General features: G+C 42.1%; 2 protein-coding genes across 2 annotated transcripts in view; both read right to left on the reverse strand.

Annotated features, from left to right (window-relative positions):
- On the reverse strand, positions 1 to 26,210 carry LOC122746609 (zinc finger protein 74-like). Its single transcript, XM_043992355.1, has 6 exons — positions 25,919 to 26,210; positions 24,926 to 25,088; positions 15,326 to 15,921; positions 9,653 to 9,779; positions 8,902 to 8,997; positions 1 to 136 (listed from the first exon to the last, which is right to left on the reverse strand). The coding sequence occupies exons 3-6, from the start codon at positions 15,422 to 15,424 to the stop codon at positions 132 to 134; spliced, it is 327 nt and encodes a 108-aa protein (XP_043848290.1). The 5' UTR covers positions 15,425 to 15,921; positions 24,926 to 25,088; positions 25,919 to 26,210; the 3' UTR covers positions 1 to 131.
- Positions 1 to 26,728, reverse strand: part of LOC122746591 (zinc finger protein 850-like) — a 125,956-nt gene that overhangs the window by 4,303 nt on the left and 94,925 nt on the right. The window lies entirely within an intron of this gene.

Below are 26,728 nucleotides of genomic sequence, written 5' to 3' on the forward strand. Positions count from 1 at the left end.
TTCACATTGATGTAAAAAAAAATTTTGTGTCCTAATTTTTCTTCCTCCTTCCCTCCCTCACCCACTCTAAGAAATCAAGCAATTCAATACAAGTCACACATGTGCAGGCATGCCAGGCATCTTCACATTAGTCAAACTGTGAAAGAAAACAGACAGAATAACTCCAGAAAGAGGAACCAATAAACAAAACCACACTTCAATCTGTATCCAACACCATCAGCTCTTCCTCTGTTGATGGTTTGCACCTTTCATATGACCATCTGATGGCGTCCTGCTCATCATTTCTATCACACTATTGCTTCCTGTATCACCTTCCATCCTATTCCCTCCCCTTGATATTTACTCCATTTTCTATCTTCTTTCACCCTAACCTTCCTCAAAAGTGTTTTGCTTTTTACTGCCCCTGCCCCAATCTTCCCTCCCTTCCTTCACCTCTCCTCCCCTTTTCCCCTTCCCCTCCCACATTCCCTCAGGGCAAAATATATTACTATACCCCCTTGAGTGTTTATGTTATTCCCTCTTTGAGGTTTTCCCTTTTGCTCTGATTCTTCTTTCCCAGCATGGCTAATACAGAGATATATTTAGTGTACATATATAACATATATCAGATTACTTGCTGCCTCGGGGAAGGGGGAGGGAGGGAGTAGAAAAATTTGAAACTAGAAATCTTATAAAATCAAATGTTGGAGGGGAAGCTAGGTGGCTCAGTGGATAGAGCACTGGCCCTGGATTCATGAAGACCATGGTCCAGTGGCAAGATATATATCAGCACCACCGGAGATGGCTCAGGATATTAAAGGCAATTGGAGTTAAGTGACCTGCCCCATGACATACACTCAATCAAAAAAATAGATAAGAAGCCAAGACTGGGGAATGAAACCAGCAAGCTGCTTGAGCTCCCCCAAATTTTCCTTAGAAACAATGTTTAAAATAGGCCTCTCAACATATTCTGAAGCTGTAAAACCTGGGAAAAAAATGGAGTGAAACAATCTTTTGCCTTAAGATAACCTAGAAGATCCTCAGGAAAGGTCTGGGTCACAAGGGTCAAAGGTGAGGACAAGTCAGCTCAGAGGGTGTCTGGGCCAGCCACCAAAGGGCTATTACCCTCAGCACAGATCAGCAGCTGAGGACCCCCAGTCCAAGCTCAGCATGGTAGTAGCACAACAGGCCAGTTGTAAGACCCCTGGCTTCAATGCAGAAGGTAATGTGCCAGCTGGGGTCTCTGTTACCCAACAGGAACAACTGGGCTGGGCTACTCCAGTGCAGTGAGCAAGCTGCAAGGAGCTGAGGCCTCAGAGCAAAAAGCTAATGACTGGGCCCCTGGCCCCCAGAAAAAGAAGCCTGGGACAGAGCATGCTGTACCCCAGGAGCAGAACTCAACCTTAAAAGGCAAAAAAGAGGATAAAATATGGATATGAAATAGAAAAGAACCATCACCATTAAAAATTACCATGATGGGCAGCTAGGTGGTGCAGTGGATAGAGCACCGGCCCTGGAGTCAGGAGGACCTGAGTTCAAATCTGGCCTCAGACACTTGACACTTACTAGCTGTGTGACCCTGGGCAAGTCACTTAACCCCAATTGCCTCGCCAAAAAAAAAAAAAAATTACCATGATGACAGGGAGGATCAAACCATAAACTCAGGAGCACAACAATGATAAAAACCTACAGGGGATGTCTTAAAGGGTAAGAAAAATAGGTTTCAATACCAACAGACCCTCTTGCAAGAGCTCAGAAAGGATTCTATAAACCAAATAAGAGAGATGGAAGAAAAATTAGGAAAAGAAATGAGAGTTATGCAAGAGAAAGTCAATAACATGGAAAAGAAAATAATGCCTCAGAAAATACAATTGGACAAATGGAAAAGAAGAGGCAAAAGCTGACTGGGGAAAATAATTCCCTAAGAATCAGAATTAGACATAGGGAAGCTAATGATTCAATGAGACAAGAGGAAGAAGTAAAGCAAAATGAAAAGAATATAAAAGTAGAAGAAAACATGAAAAATAACAAATCTGAAAACTATATCCAGGAGGGACAACTTAAGAATAATTAGACTACCTGAGGAACATGACCAAAAAAAGAGCCTAGACAGCATATTTTGACATTACTAAGGAGAACTGCCCCAATGTCTTAGAACCACAGGAAAATTTAGTTATTGAAAGAATTCACTGATCCCCTCCTGAAAGACATCCCAAAAGAAAATGCCAAGGAATATTGTAGTCAAATTCCAGAATTAGAAAGTAAAGGAGAAAATACTGGAAGCAGTCATGAAGAAACCATTTCAATATCAAGGATCAATCAGAATTACACAAGATCTGGCAGTTTCTATATTAAATGATTAGAGGCCTTGGAATATGATATTTTGGAAGGCAATAGAACTGTGATTACAACCAAGAATGTACTACCCAGAAAAATTAAACATAATCTTGCAAGGGAAACAATGGACATTCAGTGAAATAGGTGACTTTAAAACATTTTGAAAGAGAAGCCCAGAACTGAACAGAAAATTCAATCTAAAAATACAAGACTCAAGAGATACATGAAAAGATTAAAAGGGGGTAAAAATGTTACTCACTAAAGTTAAAATGTTTGCATCCCTACAAAGGAAGAAGATACTTGTAACTCTTGAGAACTTTATATTAAGGTAAATAGGAGTTGAGTCTTGAGCTAATTCTGATGTAATGTTATTTAAAAAACAACAACAACAACAACAATAACAATAAGGAATAACAAAAAGGATTATAAGGGGAGAAAAGGAAAAGGAAGGCAGAGTGGGGTAAATACCATCACATAAAGAACCACAAAAGACCTTACTCTCATCTGATTTGGCTCAAAGAGGGAATAACATACACACTCAGTAAGGTATAGAATTTTATCTTACCCTTTAGGGAAGTAAAAGGGGAATGGAGAAGAGAAAAGGGTGGGGTGCTGATAGAAGGGAAGGTAAAACTAGGAGGAGAAAGGTGGGGCTGATAGAAAGGAGAGTAGACTGAAGTGGCCAGAAACAAAACACTAGTAAGAAGAGACAGGGGAAAAGGAAAGAGAAAAATACAAACAAGGGAAAAAATAGGATGCAGGTAAATATATACTTAGTAATCATAACGGTGTATGTGAATAGGATGAACTCTCCTATTAAACAGAAGCAGAGTGGACAGCTAGGTGGCAAATCAGCCCTGGATTCAGGAGGACCTGAGTTCAAATCTGGCCTCAGACACTTGACAGGGAGTCAGCTACCTGTGTAACCTTAGGCAAGTCACTCACAAACAAATAAAAAAGAATAGAAGCAGACAGCAGAATAGGATGATTGGTATGGCACTTAATAAATTAATTTGGACAGAATTGTCATTTTTGGGGGGGTTTTTTTGGTGGGGCAATGAGGGTTAAGTGACTTGCCCAGGGTCACACAGCTAGTAGGTCTCAAGTGTCTGAGGCCGGATTTGAACTCAGGTCTCCTGAATCCAGGGCAGGTGCTTTATCCACTGCACCACCTAGCTGCCCCTAGAATTGTCATTTTTATTATATTAGCTCAGCCTATTCATGAGAAATTGTTGTCTTCTATTTGTATAGAACTGACTTTATTTCTAAAGAATTACAAGCATTTTCCAATTGGCTGGTTTTGTTTCTTCATTACCTAATCTAATTCCTTCATTTTTTTTCTTCTCTTATTCTCTTATTCTTAAAACTAAGATTTCTAATGTCATAATGGATAAGAGTGATCATGGGCATACTTGTTTCACTCCTGATCTTATTGGCATCATGTCTAGCTAATTAGCTTTGTAGATAATGCTTAAGGTTTTGAATAAATTACTTGGGATTTTTTGCATCTATTAATATAAGCATATGCTTTGTGTTGTTTTTCTTATATATAAGATCAATTATGCTAATCATTTTCCTAAAATTGAAATAGCCATGCATTCCTGATATAATTCCTACTTGGTTATAGTGTGTGATCCTTGTGATATATTTCTGTAATCTCTTTGCTAATATTTTGTTTTATAAATTTGCTTTAATGTTCATTGGTGAAACTGGTCTACAATTTTCTTTGTTTGGGCTCTTCTTCATTTAGGAATCAGCACCATGTCTGTGTTATAAAAGGAATTTATTAGGACAATTTCACCTGTTTTTCCCTTTGACTTTTTTTTTTTTTTAGTGAGGCAATTGGGGTTAAGTGACTTGCCCAGGGTCACACAGCTAGTAAGTGTTAAGTGTCTGAGGCTGGATTTGAACTCAGGTCCTCCTAACTCCAGGGCTGATGCTCTATCCACTGCACCACCTAGCTGCCCCTGATAATGTCTTTAAAAGGCTCTTTTTCTGATTATGGCTTTCAGGTTATCCAAGAATTCTTAAATTAACTCTTTATTATGTTTCAAATTATATCTTGAATCCAACATCTTTTTATTAGGAAGGTAACAGCAGGATTTTCTAATGGTCCTCTCATACTGCATCCCATTTAGTGGGATGATGAAGTCCAAGGGATTTTAGCTAAAAATTATTTCATGCAAAACAATCTGGTACTGGCAAAGAAATAGAGTAGTAGATCAGTGGAAAAGAATAACTATATATTATGGTATAGTAATTGATTATACTAACCTAGTATATGACAAAGCCAAAGATCCAAGCTTTCCTAAGAAATACTCATTATCTAACAAAAACTGCTGGGAAAATTGGAAAAGACAATGGCAGAAACTAGGTATGGACCAACATCTCACACTGTTTAAAATAAGGTTATAAAGGGTGATACCTTTAGCAAATTAAAAGAGCATGGAGGGCAGCTAGGTGGTGCAGTGGATAAAGCACTGGCCCTGGAGTCAGGAGGACCTGAGTTCAAATCCAGCCTCAGACACTTAACACTTACTAGCTGTGTGACCCTGGGCAAGTCATTTAACCCCAATTGCCTCACTAAAAAAGTCACTTAACCCCAATTGCCTCACTAAAAAAAAAATCATAAAAGAGCATGGAACAGGGGAAGAATTTAGGACCAAAGAAGACATAAAAAGAATAGCAAAATGTAAAATAGTTACTTTTTATTATATAAAATTAAAAAGCTTTTGCATAAACAAAACCAATTGAACCAAAATTATAAGGAAAGCAGAAAACTGGGAAAGAATTTTTGAAACATATATCTCTGGCAAAGGCCACATTTCTCCAATATATAGAGAAATGAATGAAATTAATAAAAATAGAAGTCATTCCCCAATAGGTATATAGTCAATGAATATGAACAGACAGTTTTCAGACAAAGAAATTAAAGCTATCCATAGTCATATGAAAAAAAGTTCTAAATCACTATGGATTGGGGACATATAAATTAATACAACCCTGAGGTAGCACCTCACACTAATGGGAAACTACTAAACTCTTGGTGGAGTTGTGAATTGATCCAACCATTCTGGAGAATGATTTGGAACTAAGTCCAAAGAATTATGAAACTGTGCATACCCTTTGATCCAGCAGTACTAGGGTTATATCCCAAGACATCCCAAAAAAGCGAAAAAATATTTATAAAAGCTCTTTTTGTAGTGGCTAAGAAAATCAAAGGGATGTCCATCAATCGGGAATGGCTAAACAGCCTGTGGGAGATGATTGTAATGGAACATTATTGTGCTATAAGGGAGCATAAGTAAGATGGATTCAGAAAGTCCTTCTTATGAACTGATGAGCAGAAGAACATTGTGCACAGTGACAATTATGTTGTTCGATAAAGAACTGTGAATGAGTTAACTATTCTCAGCAACACCATGACCCAAGACAATCCCAAAGGACTAATGATGAAACATACTCTTCACCCCCAAAGACAGAACTGATGTTGAACAGAGACTCTTTCACTTTTTTCTTTTGTGTTTTATTATATAAAATAACTAATATGGTAATGTTTTATATAATTTTCCACATATAACATGTACCTGATAGACTTCTGCCTCAGGGAAGGTGTGGGAAAAGGAGGCAGGGAGGGAGGGATAGAATTTGAAACTCAAAACTTTAAAATAAAAATGTTTATTAAAAAATATTTACTAGGTTCAAATCCAGCCTCAGACACTTAACACTTACTAGCTGTGTGACCCTGGGCAAGTCGCTTAACCCCAATTGCCTCACTAAAAAAAAAAAAAAATTTAATGGCACCTTATGCAGTAAAGAATTGTTAAGGTTTGTTTCCTATATATTTCTCTTTTTTTTTTCAAGCCCAGTGCTTTTTCTTTTTTCTTTAAATTTTCTTTTATCATTTTCCAGTTACATATTACATATAAGGATAGTTATCAACAATTGTTTACACTGGATGTTTAGTTCCAATTTTTTCTTTTCTCCCTGCCTTCCTTTCCTCCCTCCTCCCCAAGATGGAAAGTGGTCTTACACAGGTTGTATATGTACAGTCACATCAAACATATTTCTACATTAGTCATCTTCTGAAAGAAGAATCAGAGCACAAAAGAAAAACCTCAAACAAAAAAACAGTCCAAAAGGAGAAACAGTATGATTCAATCTGCATTCATAATCCACACTTCTTTTTTCTGGATGTTGAGATATTTTCTATCACCAGTTCTTTGAAACTGTTTTGGACTGTTGCACTACTGAGAAGAGCCAAGTCTATCCCCATTGTTCAACACACAATGTTGCTGTTACTGTGTACAATGTTTTCCTGGTTCTGCTCCTCTCAGTCAGCATCAGTTCATATAAGTCCTTCCATGTTTCTCTGAATTCCTCATGCTCATCGTTTCTTATAGCACATTTAGTAATCCTTTACATTCATATACCACAGTTTGTTTAGCCATTCCCCTACTGATGGGCATTCCCTCAATTTCCAATTCTTTGCCACCACAAAGAGAGCTGCTATAAATATTTTTGTACATGTGGGTCCTTTTCCCTTTTCTATAGTCTCTTTGGGATACAGACCTAGCAGTGGTACCACTGGGTCAAAAGGTATGAACAGTCCCATAGCTCTTTGGGCATAGTTCCAAATTGCACTCCAGAATGGTTGGATCACTTTACAACTCCACCAACAATGCATTAGTGTTCCAATTTTTTCACAGCTTCTCCAACATCTATTATTTTTCTTTTTTGTCATATTAGTCAATCTGATATGTGTCAGGTGGTACCTCAAAGTTGTTTTAATTTGGATTTGTCTGATCAATAGTAATTTAGAGCATTTTTTTTTCATATGACAATAGATGGCTTTGATTTCTTTATCTGAAAACTGCCTTTTCATATCCTTTGAACACTTCTCAATTGGGGAATGACTTGGATTCTTATAAATTTGATTTAGTTCCCTATATATTTTAGAAATAAGCCCTTTATCAGAAATGCTGGCTCTAAAAATTGTTTCCCAGTATTCTGCCTCCCTTCTAATTTTGGCTGCATTGGTTTTGTTTGTACAAAAGCTTTTTAATTTAATGTAATCAAAGTCTTCCATCTTGCTTTTCATAATATTCTCTATGTCTTGTTTGACCATATACTTTTCTGCTGGAACAAGTAGATACATGGTTGAGGCATTAATATATTTCATTGTGCAGTGATTCCCAACCATCATGATTAGGCATAAAATGATGTTATTTTTAAAAAAGACTGTACTCCTTGAGAGCAAGGCTTATCTTTTGCCATTCTTTGTTTTCCTAGTGTTTAGCATAGTAGGTGCTTAATAAATGTTTATTTGTTCGTTTTTTGGGGGTTTTGGAGGGTTTTTTTGGTGAGGCAATTGGGGTTAAGTGACTTGTCTAGGGTTAAGTGTCTGAGGCTGGATTTGAACCCAGGTCCTCCTGACTTCAGGGCCAGTGCTCCATCCACTGTGCCACCTAGCAGCCCTTAATAAATGTTTATTGACTGGAATAAAGACTAGGAAAGAATTCGGAATGGATACCCTCAGCCCATCTGAGATGCTTTCAGGAGAGTTCGATGCCCCAAACTTCAAAATGATGACTTCTTATACAATCAAAATTTTATAACTACAAGATGTGAGAAAATATTGGAGTTATAGGGAACCCAGAGAGCCTTGCTTGACCTTTTTTTTTTTTTTTTTTTGCAGGGCAATGAGGGTTAAGTGACTTGCCCAGGGTCACACAGGTAGTAAGTGTCAAGTGTCTGAGGCTGCATTTGAACTCAGGTCCTCCTGAATTTAAGGCCGGTACTTTATCCACTGTGCCACCTAGCTGCCCCCCTTGCTTGACCTTTCTTAAGGTCAGCCCAGAGTCAGAAGAATTTTAAAGGAAATGTAGTTGGACCTTGGACTGTGAATACAGACAATAGAAGTTAAATCCACACATACCTGAAAAGCCTTGCCCCCCCACAGAGAGTCTGTCCTCTGGGCTCTGACATCAGCACATACTGCTCCAGACCACCCTCAAGTCCAATGAACCAATAGATTTGAATGATGCTGGCCAATTAGCTTGAAGCAGTGTGTAAGGGCCACCTCTCCTCCTTACCTCAAGTAGCTTATGCTCCTGGACTCTCTCTCTTGGCCTTGGGACTCTGAAGGAACAGCCACTTGGCCCACTATCCCACTCTCCCCTCTGAACTTTTGGGGCCATGTGCTCCATCTTTACTAATATTTAATATGCTTTAATAAATTCTTAATGCTCCAAACTGGTGCTATAGCCTCTAATTTCTAAGTAGCGATATATTTGAAAGCCCAGCTAAGTTTCCCTACAACTTGGGACAGAAATAGGTCCCTCCCATTTGATTTTAAATGCCACAAAGGAAACTGAAAGGCCAAGGAGTTTAACTTGCTCCCCTGTATGAAGAAATTGGGGCTGTAAGCTTCAGTCACTTGCACAGGATCCCACAGCTGAAATGTGTCTAAAAATCAATTCCAAGTAAGCCCTTCCTGCTCACAAGTCTAGCACTCCCTGCACCACAACACTTGGGAGACCTCTTGTCATAAGAGCCCTCATATACCTGATTTATGTCACTCACCTAGACAGGAGTTCCTTGGACCTTTGTGTTCTACCATCCCTAGTGATTCCCCTTCCTGGAAAGGATAGCGCAAATCTTCTCTAGAAACTGGAAGTCCTAGGAATATAGAATAAGGTAGGATGAGAATTGAGAGAAATATACAATTTAGTCTACTTTATGGAAAGAAAAGATGGAAGCAAAGAGGACAGGATGGTTCCCAGGATGTCTCAAGGACAGTTCCCAAGATATTGATTGCTGGGATCTTTGGAGGCAGCCTGAGATCACACAGGCCATTTGGTATCAGAAAACTTCCCCTTTATTCAGCTCTTTCCTAGAAGGATGGGCACACTGCCTAGCTTCAATCATCTACAAATTGGAGGCTGTGGTAGTGCAGTGGTAACAGCCCAGGGCCTAGAGTCACTAAGACCATTTCAAACCAGTGTCAGGTACATGGGAGCTGTGTCCCCCTGGACAAGTGGTGTAACCTGTTTGCCTGTTACCTCACCTATGAAATGGGGATGATAATACTACCCAACTCATAGGGATGTTGCTAAGGTCAAATGACAATGAGGATAATACACTTTGTCCAGTGCTAGATATAAAGCAGGTATGTATGAATGCTTATTCCATTCCCTACTTTTCCCAACATCTGGACTGGAATTTGAGGGAACAAAGAAAGAAGAATCAGGATAAACTTGCTAGGCCTGGCAGGATGAGGAGCAGGGAGCTACCATGTCAGTAACTGAGAGTCACCAGAGGCAAAGGTCCTTACCCACAGAGAGCAGGTTCTGGGCATTCTCCAGCATGACCTCCTTGTACAGCTCTCTCTGAGGATGGTCCAAGAGGCACCACTCCTCCTGGGTGAAATCCACAGCCACATCCTTGAAGGTCACCAACTCCTAAGTCATCAAAAGTCACATGATTTAGAGATGAAAAAGACGTCAGAATTCACCTAATCCAACCCTCATCAACTTAGAGGAAGAAACTGAAGCACAGAAGGCATTTGCCCAAAACTCATATATTTATGAGAGGCAGCAACAACACTTGAAACTGTAAGGAATTAATTGTGATTTGGGGTTTCCATGACCCCATCTTTGCTTCGTCATGGTCAGACTGAAAAGATGTAACCTTGAAAAGCCCAAGAGAAGATGGGTGTGTACTTGAAGAGATAATAGTAGGCCTCCACCTGTCATGGATGACCATGGATCAGCACCTTGAAGAGCCACAGGCCACAGCATGGCTGTGTGGTCCAATACGGGAGCCACAGCTCCTGAGTGACTTATAACCGGTAACTGCCGCATCCCATGTTGTATCTACCCCATGAGGAGTAGCTGGAGTGTCCTCTCCAGGGCGCTGGCCTGGGCGGATCAATATGGAAAACAAGCTGTTGCCCATGCAGCATAGCAGGTCTTCCCTCTCCTCAACACTGGTGGATGCAAAGGAGAGGCAGAGCCAGTACAGTTTGGCACCAGAGCCGCCGCAGGAGTTGCCAGAGGGATGTGACCTCCGACATCCAACTGCCTAAGGGACTCCGACTCCTGATTTTTCCTCAGGGTTAACTCCCGAAGGCTCTCCCATATGTGGGTATAGCCACAAGGCAGTGGAGGTTTGAAATCAGGGTTTCCTTCCCCTAGGTGGGTTGCCTGACAAGGCTAACGAGCCCCACCTGCCCAAAGAGACTGGTTTTTAAGGTGCCAATGTCTCACCATCTCCCCTTCTCCCCTTCTCCTGTCAGTGGAAACAGTTCTACCAGGAGAAGATAATAAAACAAAAGGAACTCTGATCAGATTTGTTATGTATATTAGGTGGGACTGAATAACACAAAGAACATTTGATTGACTCAAAGCATCCATCAAAGTACCTAAGCCCCACCTAGGAGTTCCCCCACACCCACATGGGCCTGGCCAAATTAGAATGGGGACAGCCCAGGGGGTATGTTGAACCAATTGGAGCCTCAGCATGGTGTAAAAAAATTAATTATTAATAACTAATCTAGTCTGGAAAATTATATGATTGGATTTATGAAAATTTATGACTATATGAAAAATTATAAGTTTAGAAAAATTATAACTGGGCCATAAGTCCTGCCGCGGTCTAACTCCCAGGTCTATATATAATCTTTCTTTTCTCCACTCAAATCTCAGGGCTTTTTGTGCCCCCACAGACCCCAAGCTAATCCACCAGCCAGGGCTTCAGCTGGGGCTGGGGGGGGGGGGGGGGAATGCTCAAGCATCACGTGCCTCAGCATGGGCTACGCCAGAGACCCGACCTGAATAAGCCTAGGATCTCGTGGATAGCTCTGCTCAGGGTGGAGGGAGCAGGGAGCAGGGATCCCTTCCCCCAGCTGTCTGACCTGGGTCTTATACAGCCCACGGGGCTTTTGGGCTCAGCTAAAGTAGAGGGGGAGGGGCACCAGCACCTCCCACACAGAAAAGACCCTGAGGGCCTAAGGCTTTTTAATCTCAGCCCAAAGGTAGGGTCCCCAAATCAAAATAAATTTCCACAATGGCTAAGAATCTCCCTTAAGGTGGGAGAGGCAGGAAGGAAAAGGGAGAATTCTGGGAGGAGGAATAAGAAAAAGGAGGAAAGAGAAAGGAGCTGGGGTTGGTTGACCTCCAGACTGAACCAGGAGACACTACACAACTGATTCCCCTTAGAACTACAGATTCCAGGTGGTGGTGAGTTCATGGTTGAAACAGGCTCCTGGTGGAGGACTTGAGGAAGAACCAAACCAGCCTGGAACTCTAGGCTAGATAGGCCTTTTCTTAACTCTACATGTCCTCTTTTTTCTAATACCTAGTATACTTTAATAAATGCTTAATGCCCAGAGACTGGTGCTAAAGCTTCTAATTTAAGGTGACCACACATTAGATTTTTTAGACATCACAGTTAAATTTTAAACATCACAGTAGATGGGGTGTTGGAAACCACAAATCACAATTAATTCCTTACAAAACCATATTCAATAAGAGCCCAATGGAATATTGAGAAAAGCATTTTATATTTGAAGTGAGAAGCATGTTAGAATGATAAAAGTTGAATAAAGGTTTTACTATGTTTCTCATCATAGGTTCAGGGAGAAGGTATGTGCTCTGTGAGTGAAGTACCAGAGACTATGAAGAAGAAAGCAAGGTAATACCAAATTTCTCCTCACCCAAAGGGATACGTTACATGTCATAAGGGATATGTTAAGGAAATTTTATAAAGAATTTATGAGAAGTTGGCAAATACTGTATATTCTGGGCAGGAAAAAAAACATTACTAGTCATCACTGAGAAGAGAATAAAGAAAAAAAACTGAGTTAATTTCCAAAAAGGCTGAAATAAAGTCCTCCTTACATAAAAGCATGAAGAGCATTCTTTTTTGGGGGGACAATGAGGGTAAAGTGACTTGCCCAGGTTCACACAGCTAGTAAGTGTCAAGTGTCTGAGGCTAGATTTGAACTGAGGTCCTCCTGAATCCAGGGCCAGTGCTTTATCTACTGTACCACCTAGGTGCCCCCATGAAGAGCATTCCTAAGAAATATTGCTTACAAGGAGAGCTAGGTGTCGCAGTGGATAAAACACTGGCCCTGGATTCAGGAGGACATGAGTTCAAATCTTGTCTCAAACACTTTACACTTACTAGCTGTGTCAGCCTGGTCAAGTGACTTAACCCTCATTGCCCCTCAAAAAAAGAAAGAAAAGAAAAGAAAAAATAAAAATTTCTTACAATCTGTCCTGAAGCAAGAGTTATGAGAATCACTTTCTGGAAAAATGAAGAAAAATTATCTACTGTAATACTGAGGGCTTGGGGTAACATCAGGTATGATGTGTCATAGCCAAAATAAATTTTATGTCTTTGCTTTATGATTGCTTTCACTAGTTACTGGAATATATTCATTCATTTTAGTATTTAGTTTCATAAAAATAAGGGTACCTATGAAAGGGAAAGGAGAACTCACTCATTGATTTAAAAAAATTACATTTTTCATATAATTTTTTGACTGTGGTTGGAGATCAACCTTATTCATAAGATATTAACAGTTTATTTTTGAAAAAGAAATTATCACAACTTACCCCTAAAAACTTTAGAACATTTGGCACCAAGAGTCAAGACAATCATTTTGTATCAGAAAACTTGAATAAAAGAAAAAATGAAAAAAAGTGGCTTCCTTCAGTCTGTGCTCAATCAACATGATTCAATCAGCTACCTTGGAGGTCAATAGTAAGCTTTATCCTTTGGGATTGTTGTGGATCATTGCATAGAGCCATTCTTTTTCACATACATGAAAATAGCTTCACTTTTTTGCCATTTTCACTTTTTTCCTCAAAAGATGTGATTTGTCAAATGTATGCAAATTTTACTTTTATTTCCTTCAACTGCTTTAGCTGCAAAAGAAGGATACTAAGAGGTCCTTCCTGCCAGGGTTCTTCTGAGGATCAAATGAGATGTTCTTTGTAAAGAACTTCACACCATGCCTGGTACATAGTAAACTCTATGATAATGTTGATCCTTGTCCTTTTCCTCCATCCCACAGTCTCCTAAGTGGTGGCCCTACCTTTTGTCTCTCAGCACTCTGGGCCATGTTCTACACTATTGCCAAACTTCTTGAATTTAGCATGGAGTTGACCATGTAACTCTGCTACTCAGATAATTCCAGTGGCCTCTAGGATCATATAGCAAGCCCTCCCTTTAGCTTCAATGCCACATAAACCTGGTCCCATCCTCTCTTTCAGCCTCATAAGACACTCACCACTCACCCTCTTGCCTTTGTACCCAGACACACTGGCCTTCTCTCTTTCTGGGCTCTGCTCTTCCTCCTTGCCTTTCTGCCTCTTTTATTCCATGTTGCAGTTCCTATGTCCCTTGAAAACATATTTTCTGCATAAAGCCTTGCCTGATATCTTTAACCACTTGGAGCCTTTCCTTCAAATTACTTTCTATTGAGTACCATTCTATTTATCTGAATTTATCCAATCCTATTGTGTAATTTAAGATTCTAAATGTGGATTCTAATCTGTTCCCCCAGTTTTGGGGGAAACTTACTAAAATCACTGATAAAACGAGTTTAGGGTTTTAAGGGTTTATTGAAAAATAGAAAGAAAAAGATTGAGAACAAAATTCCAACAGCCTGGCATTCCTGTCTTTCCTCAAATTTCCTGTGAAGTCCTCTGCCGCCACCACCACCAAGTCAGGAACCCAAAAGAGCGAGAGCTCTCCACACAGGCTCTCTCTCCTCCTTCCTGTCTCCTCCCAGAAAATAGGAGGCTCCTCAAGTTGATTGGCTGGTAGCCTTGATAGACAGCACCCATGAGCAAACATCATTTCCTGACGCCAAGGAAAAGCCACAATGCCTCTGAGGCATTTTCCTCATGGTGGAGCTTTCCCACAGCAAGTCTCCAGTAGGTGGCATCATTCCAATCATTACACTATTGATGCTGTACCTGTGTTTGTCAGTACTTCTTGTCTGCTCTATGAGAATTTAAGCTCACTGCAGTGGGCATTATTCTATTAATTGCAGCTATCTCTCTCATAAGTAGTATAGTGCCTGGTGTCTTTTGTTCTCAAAGAGGACCAAACTGACATCACTATTACAATCATGCTTCAATGTCTGACCAGCTGATCAGACCAGTACACCCTCAGAATGCTCTACCACAGGTCCAGACCTTCAATTTGGTATTCAGTCTAATACTTCCTGTCCCCACAATTTTCTTCAGAGCCTTCAAAATACTGAGGTAGTTCTGGGAATGCATGAGTCAACCACATAATCAATGTGGACATCCCTGAAAAGTAGACTGCCAGGGGCAGCTAGGTGGTGCAGTGGATAAAGCACCGGCCCTGGATTCAGGAGTACCTGAGTTCAAATCCGGCCTCAGACACTTGATACTTACTAGCTGTGTGACCCTGGGCAAGTCACTTAACCCCCATTGCCCACACACACAAAAAAAGTAGACTGCCAAGGGAAGTGAACATATCTACAGGATTTAAATCTTCTCCACTTGCTGGAACTGATGGTTCCAGCTATGCATGGGGTGGTGCTGGCTGATGAAGCACTTGTGTTTTCTTAGCGTTAATTGTTAGGCAAAAATAAGCAACAGAGAATTGACCCCTAATTTGTGACATATCAACTTCAGAGAGTGCACTAAATGCATAGTCATCTGCAAATAAGCAAACAATAAAATTATGCCCTAATGGCTCCCTCTACTTTTCTCTTGTAGTCTTTTCAAGTTGAATAATTTACCCATTTCAATAGGTGACATTGATGCTGTGTTTCACATCATTGAAGGCATCTGACTGGGAAAGGGCAGGAGTCCATGATCCAGAACCCAGGCAAGTCGAACATCATGGAATAGATGTTCAATGATGATAAAGTTCTACAGGCAACCAGATTTGGACATAATTTTCCATAACTCCTCACAACTGACAGTATCAAAGGCCTTACTGATGAACATTGTGTACAGACCTCTGCTCTGCCCCTTGCATTGATCCTGCCATTGTCAGGGAGCAAACGCCATTCCTCAGCCATTTCTACAGCCACACTGGCTCTCAGGTAGATGACCATCTTCCATGGGAAGGCTCAGCCGGTTTAGGACGACTGTGGAAAGAATCTTGCCAGCAGTGATGGAGAGAGAGTCTCCTCTGATAGTCACAGGACAATCCATTTCCTTTACCTTCATACACATGGACAATGGAGGCATCCCTGAGCTCCTGGGGGATAACTTCCTCTTTCCATGTACTCCAGAAAACGTTAGCCAAGGTTTGTAGGAGCAATGGACCCACACACTGTAAATCTCAGCTGGAATAAAATCAGCACCAGATGCTTTGTCAGAGGGGAGGAGCTAATGGCATTCAAACTTCTTCAGTTGGAAATTTGGTTAGAGAGGGATTGACTTCAACCTGAGGTAAATGGCCAGTGGCTTCATGATTGATTGATGACAGTCTATTGAGATGATTATGGATGTATTCAGCCCATGTCCTTATCATTTACCAGTGTGTCCCCTTCCTCACTGAGTAGTTGAGATGCACCATAGGTCTTTGGTCCATAGCCTTGGCATTTTTCTGCAAGGCAAGCACACTGTCACATGACTTTCATTCACTCCTTTTGTTAGGTATACAAGCTTGGGGACTAGATTAGTTTTGATTGCAAAACCTATACCAGATTCCCTGGGCTCCCCTTCACTGTGGCCACTCAAAAAAAAAAAATGTGTCTCCAGTCCCAACTTCAGGAAGCTGGTCTTCATTTGTGAGCCTTGTTTTACTTAGGGCTGCTGTTGGGATGTGATGCTGCCTGAGTTCTCTTTCATCTCTGTTCATCTTTCAGGCCTACTTGATTGCTGTCCCTAAGGGCGCACACATTTCATATACTGATGGGGAGTGGAATCACCCGTGCAGAAATTTTTTTGGTTTTGTTTTTACAGGAAGGTGGGATCCCCGCATGCTGTGCTAATCAGGCCAAGAATGAGTACACAGATTATTTTTAGGGCATCTTTTCTATCCCATTCCTCATTCCAGGAGGTGAACAATGCATACGAATCTGGCCAGCCATGCTAAGATACCCAGGGTGCTGCCATGTGCCCCTGCTGCTTTCAGGGAGAAGAGGGCTGGGGCCTAGGCCACCTGTGTGCAGGGTAGTAGCTATACCTGCCAGTGAATCTACGTCTGCTGCTACATCACGTGCCTGTCACCACAGGACATTGAGAGAGAGAAAAACAGTAAAGTGGTATGGGTGATGTCTTCTAATTCATTCATAAATTGCATTTGAGTCAGAGTTGCACAAAGTCATCAGCCTCACTCCTGCTTCCAGAGTTGTCACAGTCCAGGGGCAGAACAGAATCAGGGTAACTGGTTATGGCTTGAGCTGCAGGGCATGGCCTTGGCTTGCCAGTGGAATACCTTGGTGTTCAATGTCTAAGCAAGCTCTCAGTGCTCCAAAGTACCTGCTTCAGCTGCCTTCATGGCCATTGGGATAAATTGTTCTTTTCTACCCATTCCACAGGGGGATGTCTTTATACTCTTGGGGTAGACACCTGCCCCCCCCCCACCTCAGTTAACTCCAACCTGGTTAGTCCTTGTGCTGAAATAGTTTACTGGGCTGTGGCTGCTGTGCATGATACAGCTTCTTGGAGCCAGGTGAGGCTTGGCTGGACCAGGGAGATACCAAAGGGGAAAGCAGCCCTGAAAAGGCCTTGGCAGCCCTCACCCCAGGGGCACTATTCTTCCCTGAACATGCCATGATTCCTGCTTCACTCAGCCCTCTAGAGCCCCCCCAGAGCCCTGGCCATGCTCACTGGGAAGAACTCTCCACAGGCCCAACCCTTGTGCCCCTCCTGCTGCTCTCTGGCCATCTTTATGCCACCCCCAACCAGTCTCTTTCCTCTTTTAACTCTGAGAAGCCCAAGGACATCTTTTGCACTCTTACCACCGAGGCTTTGATATACCAAGTGGCTCATTGTCCTTAAAGTGATCTTTTGAGAAAACATCATTAACTCCGTTTGATGCTAGACTGGCTGTTCTTAGAGATCAAGGTACTGAATGAATGTCCCCTTCAGTACCTCCCTTCCCCAGTCACTTTAGGAGAACACAGAGGACACATTTCCTCTCCCGTTATTCTGTCCAAGGAGGTACAAAGGGCTTAGGAAATAGAGATTAACTCCTTGACTAGTCAAGCGGCTCCTATCTTCTTTAGACTGGTTTTGAGTACCAATGCTAAACATCTTTGTATCTAAACTTTCAAGATTAACTTTCAATTCACAATTTTTACTTTTGCTCAAAATGTATCTTTTCTCCACTATTAGGTCTTTATCTCAAAGAGATCATAAAAAAGGGCAAAGGACCCACATGCACAAACATATTTATAGCTGGGGCAGTGAGGTGGTGCAGTGGATAAAGCACCAGCCCTGGATTCAGGAGTACCTGAGTTCAAATCCAGCTTCAGACACTTGACACTTACTAGCTGTGTGACTTTGGAAAAGTCACTTAACCCTCATTGCCCTGTAAAAACAAAACAAACAAAAAATAATAATAGTAAAGCCAGTCTGAGGTCTAGACCCAAAGACCCCAAGCCTCAGGATCCAGCAACATTTAGACACAATGACTCCTCCCACTACTTAACATAATCCAAGCAGTACAAATACAATAAGTGTGGAATAGGGAGAAAGAAACCATCAGTCAGACACTAGCAAAGTCACTTGCCATTCTATGTATTGTTTTAAAATAACACTGTTACTAAGTAAAAGGCTCATAACATATGAAACCAGATACTAGATTGCATCTTTGCCATCTTGGATGCTGCCTCTCTGGCCTATATTTCTCTAACTTGTTTCTCAGCTATCAAGACTCTACCGTATTGGTTAAGCTTGGCTTTCCAACTTCTCTCCAACTCTGATTTATAGCTCAGAAGTTACTCTTTTAGATATCGGAACTTTATGTTGATTGGTGGTTATACCTAACCACAATTGGAAGTCAGGTAGTTGAATCTTTGGTTAAGCTTGTAGAGTAGGCAAGTTATCATTTGCCTTAGCTGCTTTCAATATCTATCTTACTTCATTATGATTTTCTTAAGCTACTAAAGAATATCTAAATATTTTAAATCACAGTTCGTGGTCTATAAACTGATTAGTACTACTATTAAATCACTTATATTTAAGGGTGGGGAAAATCTCACTCAAACCATGAAAAAGAAAAAAACAGGAGAAAAAGTAAAATAGTATGCCACAATTTTCTTTCAGACTCCATAGTTTTTTTCCTGGATGTGGATAGCATTTTCCATCATGAGTCCTTTGGAATTATCTTGGATCATTTGTATTGGTGAGAAGAGCTAAGTTTTTCATAGATGATCATTGCTCAATATAGCTGTTATGGTGTATAATGTTCTCCTGGTTTTGCTCATTTCACTCACCCTCAGTTTATATAAGTCTTTCTAGGTTTTACTGAAATCTGTCTGCTCATCATTTCATAAAGTAAAATATTATTTCATTGCATTCTTATGCCATAACTTTTTTAGCCATTCCCAAATTGAAGGGCATTACCTCAGTTTCCAATCTGTCAACAGAAATAAGCAGCTAGAAATATATTTTTTAATGGAGACTTCCTTTTTTCCCAATCTTAACAGTATTTTATTTTTTCCAGTTATATGTAAAAATAGTTTTCAAATTTGTTTTTATAAGATTTTGAATTCCAAAGTTTTCTCTGTCCCTCTGTTCCTTCCTCCCTCCGCAATAGAAAAAGCAATCTGATATAGGTTACATATCTATAATCACACTAAACATATTTCCACATTAATCCTGTTGTAAAAGAATCACAACAAAAGGGGAAAAAAATCACTCCAAAAACGAAACCAAAAAAACAACCCAAAAGTAGAAATAGATCTGCATTCAGCTTCCACACTTCTTTTTTCTGGATTTGGAGAGCATTTTCCATGATGAGTCCTTTGGAGTCCTCTGGTAGAACTGTATTGCTGAGAAAAGCTGAGTCTATCACAGTTGATCATAGCACAATGCTGCTGTGTCCAATGTTCTCCTGGTTCTGCACACTTCACTCATCTTCAGTCCACTTAAGTCTTTCCAGATTTTTCTGAAATCTGTTTGTTCATAATTTCTTATAGCACAATAGTATTCCATTACATTCATATACCACAACTTGTTTGGCATTCCCCAATCGATGGGCATTCCTTCCATTTCCAATTATTTGCCACCACACACACACACACACACACACACACAAAAACCAGTTACAGAAATTTTTGCACATATAGGTCTCTTTTCTATGATCTCTTTGAGATTCAGACTTAGTAATGGTATTGCTGGATTAAATATTGTGCAGGTTTACTGCCCTTTGGGCATAGTTACAAATTGCTCTGCACAAGGGTTGGATCAGTTCACAACTCCACCAACAATGCATTAGTGTTCCAATTTTCCCATATCTCCAACAGTTATCATCTTCCTTTTGTGTCATATTAGCCAATCTGATAGGTGTCAGGTGGTACTTGAGAGTTGTTTTAATTTTCATGTCTCTACTCAAAAGTGATTTAGAGAACTTCTTCACAGGAGTAGAAGTAACTTTAATTTCTGAATCTGAAAACTGCCTGTTCATATTCTTTGGCCATTTATCAATTAGGGAATGGCTCGTGTTCTTATACATTTGACTCAGTTCTCTCTATACTTGAGAAATAAGGCCTTTATCAGAAACACTTGCTATAAAAACTGTTTCCCAACTTCCTGCTTTCTTTCTAATCTTGGTTGCATTGATTTTGTTTCTGCAAGCATTTTTTCATTTCATGTAAGCAAAATGGTTCATTCTGCATTTCATGATGTTCTCTATTTCCTGTTTGGTCCTGAATTCTTCCTCTGTCCACAAATCTGACAAATAAATTACTCTTTGCTCTCCTAATTTGCTTGTGGCACCACTCTTTATATCTAGATCATGTACCCATTTTGACTGTATCTTGGTATGAGGTGTGAGATGTTCGTCTATGTCTAGTTTCTGCCATACAATTTTCCATGTTAACCAGCAGTTTTTGTCAAATAGGGAGTTCTTATCCTAGAAGCTGGAATCTTTTGGTTTCTCAAACTGTATACTATAGTCATTTACTCCTCTGTCTGGTGTACTGAACCCCTTCCACTGATCCTGCACTCTAGTTCTTAGCCATTACCAAATAGTTAGGAAGACTGCGGCTTTATAATATAGCTTTAGATATGGTATGGCAAGGCCACCTTCCTTTACATTTTTTTATTAGTTAAATTGATATGCTCAACCTTTTGTTCTTCCAGATAAATTTTATATTTTTTTCTATCACTATGAAACAATTGTTTGTTGTTAGTTTGTTGTTCTTTGTCCTTCATTCTTGAAGAAGACCAAGATATTGGGGAGGTCATGTCATGACTTGCAATGAATTGGATTTAAGTGAGGAATACTGTGCAAAGTCACCAACCTCACTCTCTCCTCCAGAGCCATATTGGTCCAGTGCCTAGATATTTATCAGGACAACTGGAGATGGCCCCACATGAAGTGAGAGGCTTTGAGGCCTTTTCAATCAAGATCCTTCTCAGTTCTCAGTCTGTCTGAGGCTATGCCATTCAGTGAGTAAGGGTGGGTCCTTCTTTGTCCTTCATTCTAAAGGAGGACCATGACATCAAGGTCCAGCAGCAAGACATACAACAGCCCCACTGGAGATGGCCCAGGATATTTAAGGCTTTGGGGTTTAGTGGCTTGCCCCAGGACACACACTTAATCAAAAAATGGATAAGGAGCCCAGATTGGTGAGTGAAACCAGCAAGCTGCCTGAGCTCTCCCAAATTTCCCTCAACATATTCTGGAATTGCAAAACCTGCAAAAAAAAAATGGATTGAAATGATCTTTTGACTTAAGATAACCTAGAAGATCCTCAAGAAAGATCCGTCTCACCAGGGTCAAAGGGGAGCACAGCCCAGTGCAGAGGGTGTCTGAGCAAGCCCACAAAAGGCTCTGAGCCTCAGCATAGATGAGGAGCTGAGGACCCCCAGTCCAAGCTCAGCATGGCAGTGGCACAACAGGACAGGTGTGAGGCCCCCAGCTTCAATGCAGAAGGCAGACTGCCAGCTGGGGTATCTGCCAACCAACAGGCCCAACTAGGCTGGGCCACTCCCGTGCAGTGAGCAAGCTGCAAGAGCTGAGGGCTCAGAGCAAAAAGCCAGTCCCTGGGCCCCTGGCCCCCAGAAAAAAAAGCTTGTGACAGTGCATGCTGTACCCCAGGAGCAGAACTCTACCTTCAAAGGCACAAAAGAGGCTAAAATATGAACAAGAAACAGAAAAGAATCCTCACCATTGAAAATTATGGCAACAGGAAAGATCAAAACATAAACTCAGAGGACAAGAATGATAAAATGTCTACATGTGAAGCCTTAATGGGGAAGAATTAGTCAAAGACCAAAAAGCTCTCTTAAAAGAGCTCAAAAAGAATTTTTTAAACCAAATGAGAGAGATAGAAGAAAAATTGGGAAAAGAAATGAGAGTTATGCAAGAGAAAGTCAATAGCTTGGGGAAAAAATAATGCCTGAGAAAATACAATTGGACAAGTGAAAAAAGAGGTACAAAAGCTGACTGGGAAAAGTAATTCCCTAAGAATCAGAATTGGGGATATGGAAGCTAATGACTCAATGAGACAATAGGAAGAAGTAAAGGGAAAAGTTATCCAGTGTTGGAGAAGCTGTGGAAAAATTGGAAGACTAATGCTTTGTTGGTCGAGTTATGAAGTGATTCAACCATTCTGGAGAGCAATTTGGAACAATGCCCAAAGGGCTATGGGACTGTGCATACCCTTTAACCCAGCAATACCACTACTAGGTCTATATCCCAAAGAAATCAAAAAAAAGGGAAATGGGAGGGGGGGAAGCTAGGTGGCAGAGTGGATAGAGCACCAGTCCTGGAGTCAGGAGTACCTGAGTTCAAATCCGGCCTCAGACACTTAACACTTACTAGCTGTGTGACCCTGGGCAAGTCACTTAACCCCAACTGCCTCACTAAAAAAAAAAAAAAAAAGGACTCACATGTACAAAAATATTTATAGCAGCTCCTCTCTTTGTGGTGGAAAAAAATTGGAAATCATCATAATGCCAAACAATTGGGTAATGGCTAAACTGGTTTTGGTACATCAATGTAATGGAATGCTCTTGTGCTGGAAGAAATGATGAGCAGCCACACTTCAGAAAAAACTAGAAAGACTTAAGTAGACTGATGCTGAGTGAGATGAAAAGAACTAGGAGAACTTTGTACACAGTAACAGCAACATTGTGTGATGACCAACTGTGATGGAATTAGCTGTTCTCAGCAATACAATGATCCAAGACAATTCCAAGGGACTCAGGATGGAAAATGTTCTCTACATGCAGAAAAAAGAACTATGGCTTCTGAATGCAGGTTGAACCAGACTGTTTCTACTCTTTGGTTGCTGTTTTATCTTTCCTGAGGTTTTTCCCTTTGTGTTCTGATTCTTCTTTCAGAACATAACTAATGCAGAAATTTGTTTAATGTGATTGTACATAGATAACCTACATCAGATTAATTTCTGTCTTGGGAAGGGGGGAGGGAAGGAAAGAAGAGAAAAATTTGAAACTAAAAATCTTATGAAAACAAATATTGAGAACTATCTTTACATGCAACTGAAAAATAATAAAATACTTATATGATTAAAAAAACCCTTTTAAATTAAAAATAAAGTTAAAAATAATTGTCACAATTTACAGGGCGAAACTAAAGCACAGAAAAGGGATTTGTTCAAAGGTCAATGACTCTCAGAGCCAACACTTAAACTATAGTCTTCAAAAGCACCGAGAACAGCTATTTATATATGCTGTTGGAATACAATTTTTAAAAAGAGTTACTGTGAATGGCTTCTCCTGTGGAATGAGAGAAGTCATGTATGAGAAAAAGAGACATGGCGATGTGAAATGTATTTATTGTGATGTAATGAAAATTCCAGGGAGAGGTGGTGAGATGTTTGCAGGTACTGTGTATTCTGAGGGGGAAAGTTTCTGGTGATAATCTCCATGTTGTGGACAAAGTAATTTCCCTAAATCAAAGGTCTGATCAGGTCACTCAATTCTTCAATTTGCTCTAATGGATCCCGACCACCTCCAGATCAAACACAAATTCTCTTGCATTCAACACCCATCGTGGCCCAGACATCCCCTGGTATTCCAGTCTTCTCCACCTTCTTTCAGGCACCTATTCAATGATCCAATGACACTGGCCTCCTTGCTGCTCCAGAAAGAAGACACTTCACCTTTCTAGTCAGGGCACTTGCTCTGACAATCCTCCATCATGAGGATCCTCTCTCATCTCTGACTACTGGCTTCCAGCAAGTCCCAACTAAAATCTGACCTTCAACAGGAAGCCTTCTGCAACTCCTCTAAATTCTAATACTTTCTCTCTTTCCCTGCCCACAGCGTGGTGAGGACACTGACAATTGGTTCAGACCACATCAGCCAAGCCTCTGGGCACATGCAGAGCTCTTTGGGGCTATCAGTCTTGCCAAGATCAGGGGGCAAAATCAGCAGCCTGAGGCTTTAGTCCCCTGAGCCCACCCAGACTAGAAGATGGGCTCAATAGTTGTTAGGGAAAAGCTATCCCCCTTCCAGAGTGAGATGCTGAGACAGAGGTATCTCCATAGTCAGGTGGACAGAACCAGGCTGGGCCTGGAGTCAGGAAGATCTGGATTCAAATCAAGCCTCAGAAAATGACTAGCCATATGCCCCTCCCATAACCTGTCTTAGCCTCAGTCTCATCCCTGCTCAGTGGGGATGATGACAGCACCGGGCCCCAGGGTTGTTGGGAGGGTCTGATGAGCTCCTATTTGTAAAGCACTTAGCACAGGCCCAGCACACAGTAGGCACTCTATAAATGCCTGTTCCCTTCTCTTCCCTTCCTTCTGCACCCTCCCATTTGTCACCCTGCTTCCTGTCTCTCACCACTCCTGCCCAAGTCACTTTCCTTAAGCTCAGCTGTGACCATGTGGCTCCTCTGCTCACCCAACCCTAGGGGATCCCTCTTGCCTCTGGGGTCAAATGTCATCCCCCTCCTAGGGCTGGAAAGCCCTGCCTGAGCTGGCCCTCATGGCTCCTTCCAGCCTCATTAGACACTCCTCACCCTCCTGTCCCCTGAGATCCAGCCCCAGGGGCCTTCTCTTGGGTTCTCACATACAGCACTCCACCTCCCTCATCTTGCTCAGTGTACTGCCTGCCCCCCCTTACCTAGAACCTCTCTTTCCTTCCCTCCACCTGGGTATATCACTTGTAATGAGGGAGGAACACACACACACACACACACACACACACACACACACACACACACACAGGGCAGCAACTGGGGGAGTTAGTGCTCCAGAGGCCCACATGCCATGAATCAGCCCAAAAGGCCACAGAACGGAGCAGGGCAGTGTGGTCACTGCTGCATTCAATTTCATGCCTATTTTTGTCAAACAATCCACAGGGAAGAAAGACCGCCGGCTTCCTGGACAATCCTCTGTGTCTATGGAAACGGCCTCATGGGCTGATGCTGGTTAAGTCTGTGGACAACAGACTGCACTCACCTGGGGTGGGGGTCTGTGGCTCCCAGGGGCCATTCCCTCTGGCTCCGGGCTCTCTCTCCTTAGACCAGGCCTAGGTCCTCTGCAGGCTCAGCTGAGAAGAATCCCAGAGGGGGAGGCACCTTTTCTCTCTCTTCCTGGGCAGGAGGCTGGTCTGCAGAGATTTCTACAGGGAGATGAGACCAGTCAGGGCTTCAAGGAAGCCTGGGTCAGAGATCTCCCTCCAGTTGGCACTCTGCCCTCCCTGCACCCCCTCTCCCCAACCCTCAAACAGGAGGCCTAGTTAAGGAAGGGTCTGGGAGGCAGGACACTAACAATGCTGAGGAGGAAGGAGGGAGCATCTGAGTGACAGAAGGCCTCCAGGAGGGCAACTGAGCCTGGGAAAGTGGGAGGTCTGCGGTCCTGGAGTCTAACTAGGAGCTGGGGAGGGCTCCTGGCACCCTCCTTGGGAGCTTAGGCTTGGAGGCCGGTCATCTCAGTCCCGGAGGAAAACTGCAGAGGAAGCCAAATGCCTGGGATCTGACAGGAAGCCAGCATGAGAGCCACAGTCCACTTAAGGAAGGCCAGACCGGAACTCTGGGGCCCAGGTGCTAGGTACGTCATGGAAGCAAGGTGGTAGGACTTCTGGGTCCTTCAAAAGAACTAGGGCTGTCTGCAGGACAACCAATTCTCTGAACGGGAGCTGAGGGCAGGGAGACGGGACACGTGGATCCTGATGGGAGGCTGAAGCCAGAAAACCTGAGTCCCGATGGGGGAGGCCTTAAGGTCAGGCAAGTGTGACCCAGTGGCAAAGCTGGGTATGGCACCCTAGGATGTCTGGGACGGGATGGGGAGCCTTAGCACGAGGCAGGGCCAAGAAGTCAGCTTTGGGGGGTAAGGGTCCTGAGGGTGGCTGTGGAAAACATTCAGCATGAGGTCAAACAGGGAGGAAGAGATCCAAAGGAAAAGCTGGCCAGCAGAAGCTGAAAGTCACATGGCTTCCTGGCTCAGACCTACCTAGGAACTGCATGCACAGAGATGGCTTCCAGAGGGCAGAGGATCTCAGCTGTAAGGGAAGGCAGAATGATTTCAGCTCCAAGCGAGGGCAAAATAATCACAGATCCCAGGGTCCTTGCCTCTAGTCAGACCACCCTGGGGAAGTCCTTCCAGTCTGAAAAGTCATGCCCTTCCCATCCAACTGCGAAGGCAGAAATGTTCCCTTTACTCAGACCCTGCCTACCTCTCCTCCCTGAGCTTTGCCCTCCATCATGTGGAAGGCCTTGGCCCCTGGAATGAGTCTTCCACTCTACAGTCCTCCCAGGCCTCCAAACTCCCCCCCAGGGCTCAAATTTCACAAGGTTCCACCACCCACCCACCAGGCTGCTCATCTGAGAGTCCCCCCACAGCCTCCACCAAATCCCTCCCTCCTTATCCCTGCTCTGCAACTCAGACCTTTCTCTTTCAAGACCAGACTCTCCTGGACTTCTTCCAATTCTGCCCCTTGCTATCCTCTTTGTCCAAACTAGGACACCCAGGCCATACGTGTCTTTCTCCCTTTTCTTTGAACTCTTTGGAATACAGACCTAATAGAGTGTCAGGAAAATTTCTAAGTCTGACAGAGGAACAGAAACAGCAAAGTCTCCAAGCCATAGAAAATAGGTTTATTGAGAGAGGGCCTATCTTACAATAAAGCCAGCCTCCGGCAGAGGTGAACCTGCTGGAAGACCCTGAGTTACAAAATCAATAGGTTTGGTTTTTTTTGTTTGTTTTTTTTTGCGGGGCAGTGGGGGTTAAGTGACTTGCCCACGGTCACACAGCTAGTAAGTG

Source organism: Dromiciops gliroides, chromosome 3, assembly GCF_019393635.1.
Source record: "Dromiciops gliroides isolate mDroGli1 chromosome 3, mDroGli1.pri, whole genome shotgun sequence".
Lineage (NCBI taxonomy): Eukaryota > Metazoa > Chordata > Mammalia > Microbiotheria > Microbiotheriidae > Dromiciops > Dromiciops gliroides.

Coding starts and splice junctions, on each gene's coding strand:
- LOC122746609 (XM_043992355.1), bottom strand. CDS start 15,424: ATGGTCATCTACCTGAGAGCCAGTGTGGCTGTAGAAATGGCTGAGGAA. Junction 9,780..15,325: donor ATGCAAGGGGCAGAGCAGAG/GTCTGTACACAA, acceptor TTGATGACTTAG/GAGTTGGTGACCTTCAAGGA. Junction 8,998..9,652: donor CCAGAACCTGCTCTCTGTGG/GTAAGGACCTTT, acceptor CTATATTCCTAG/GACTTCCAGTTTCTAGAGAA.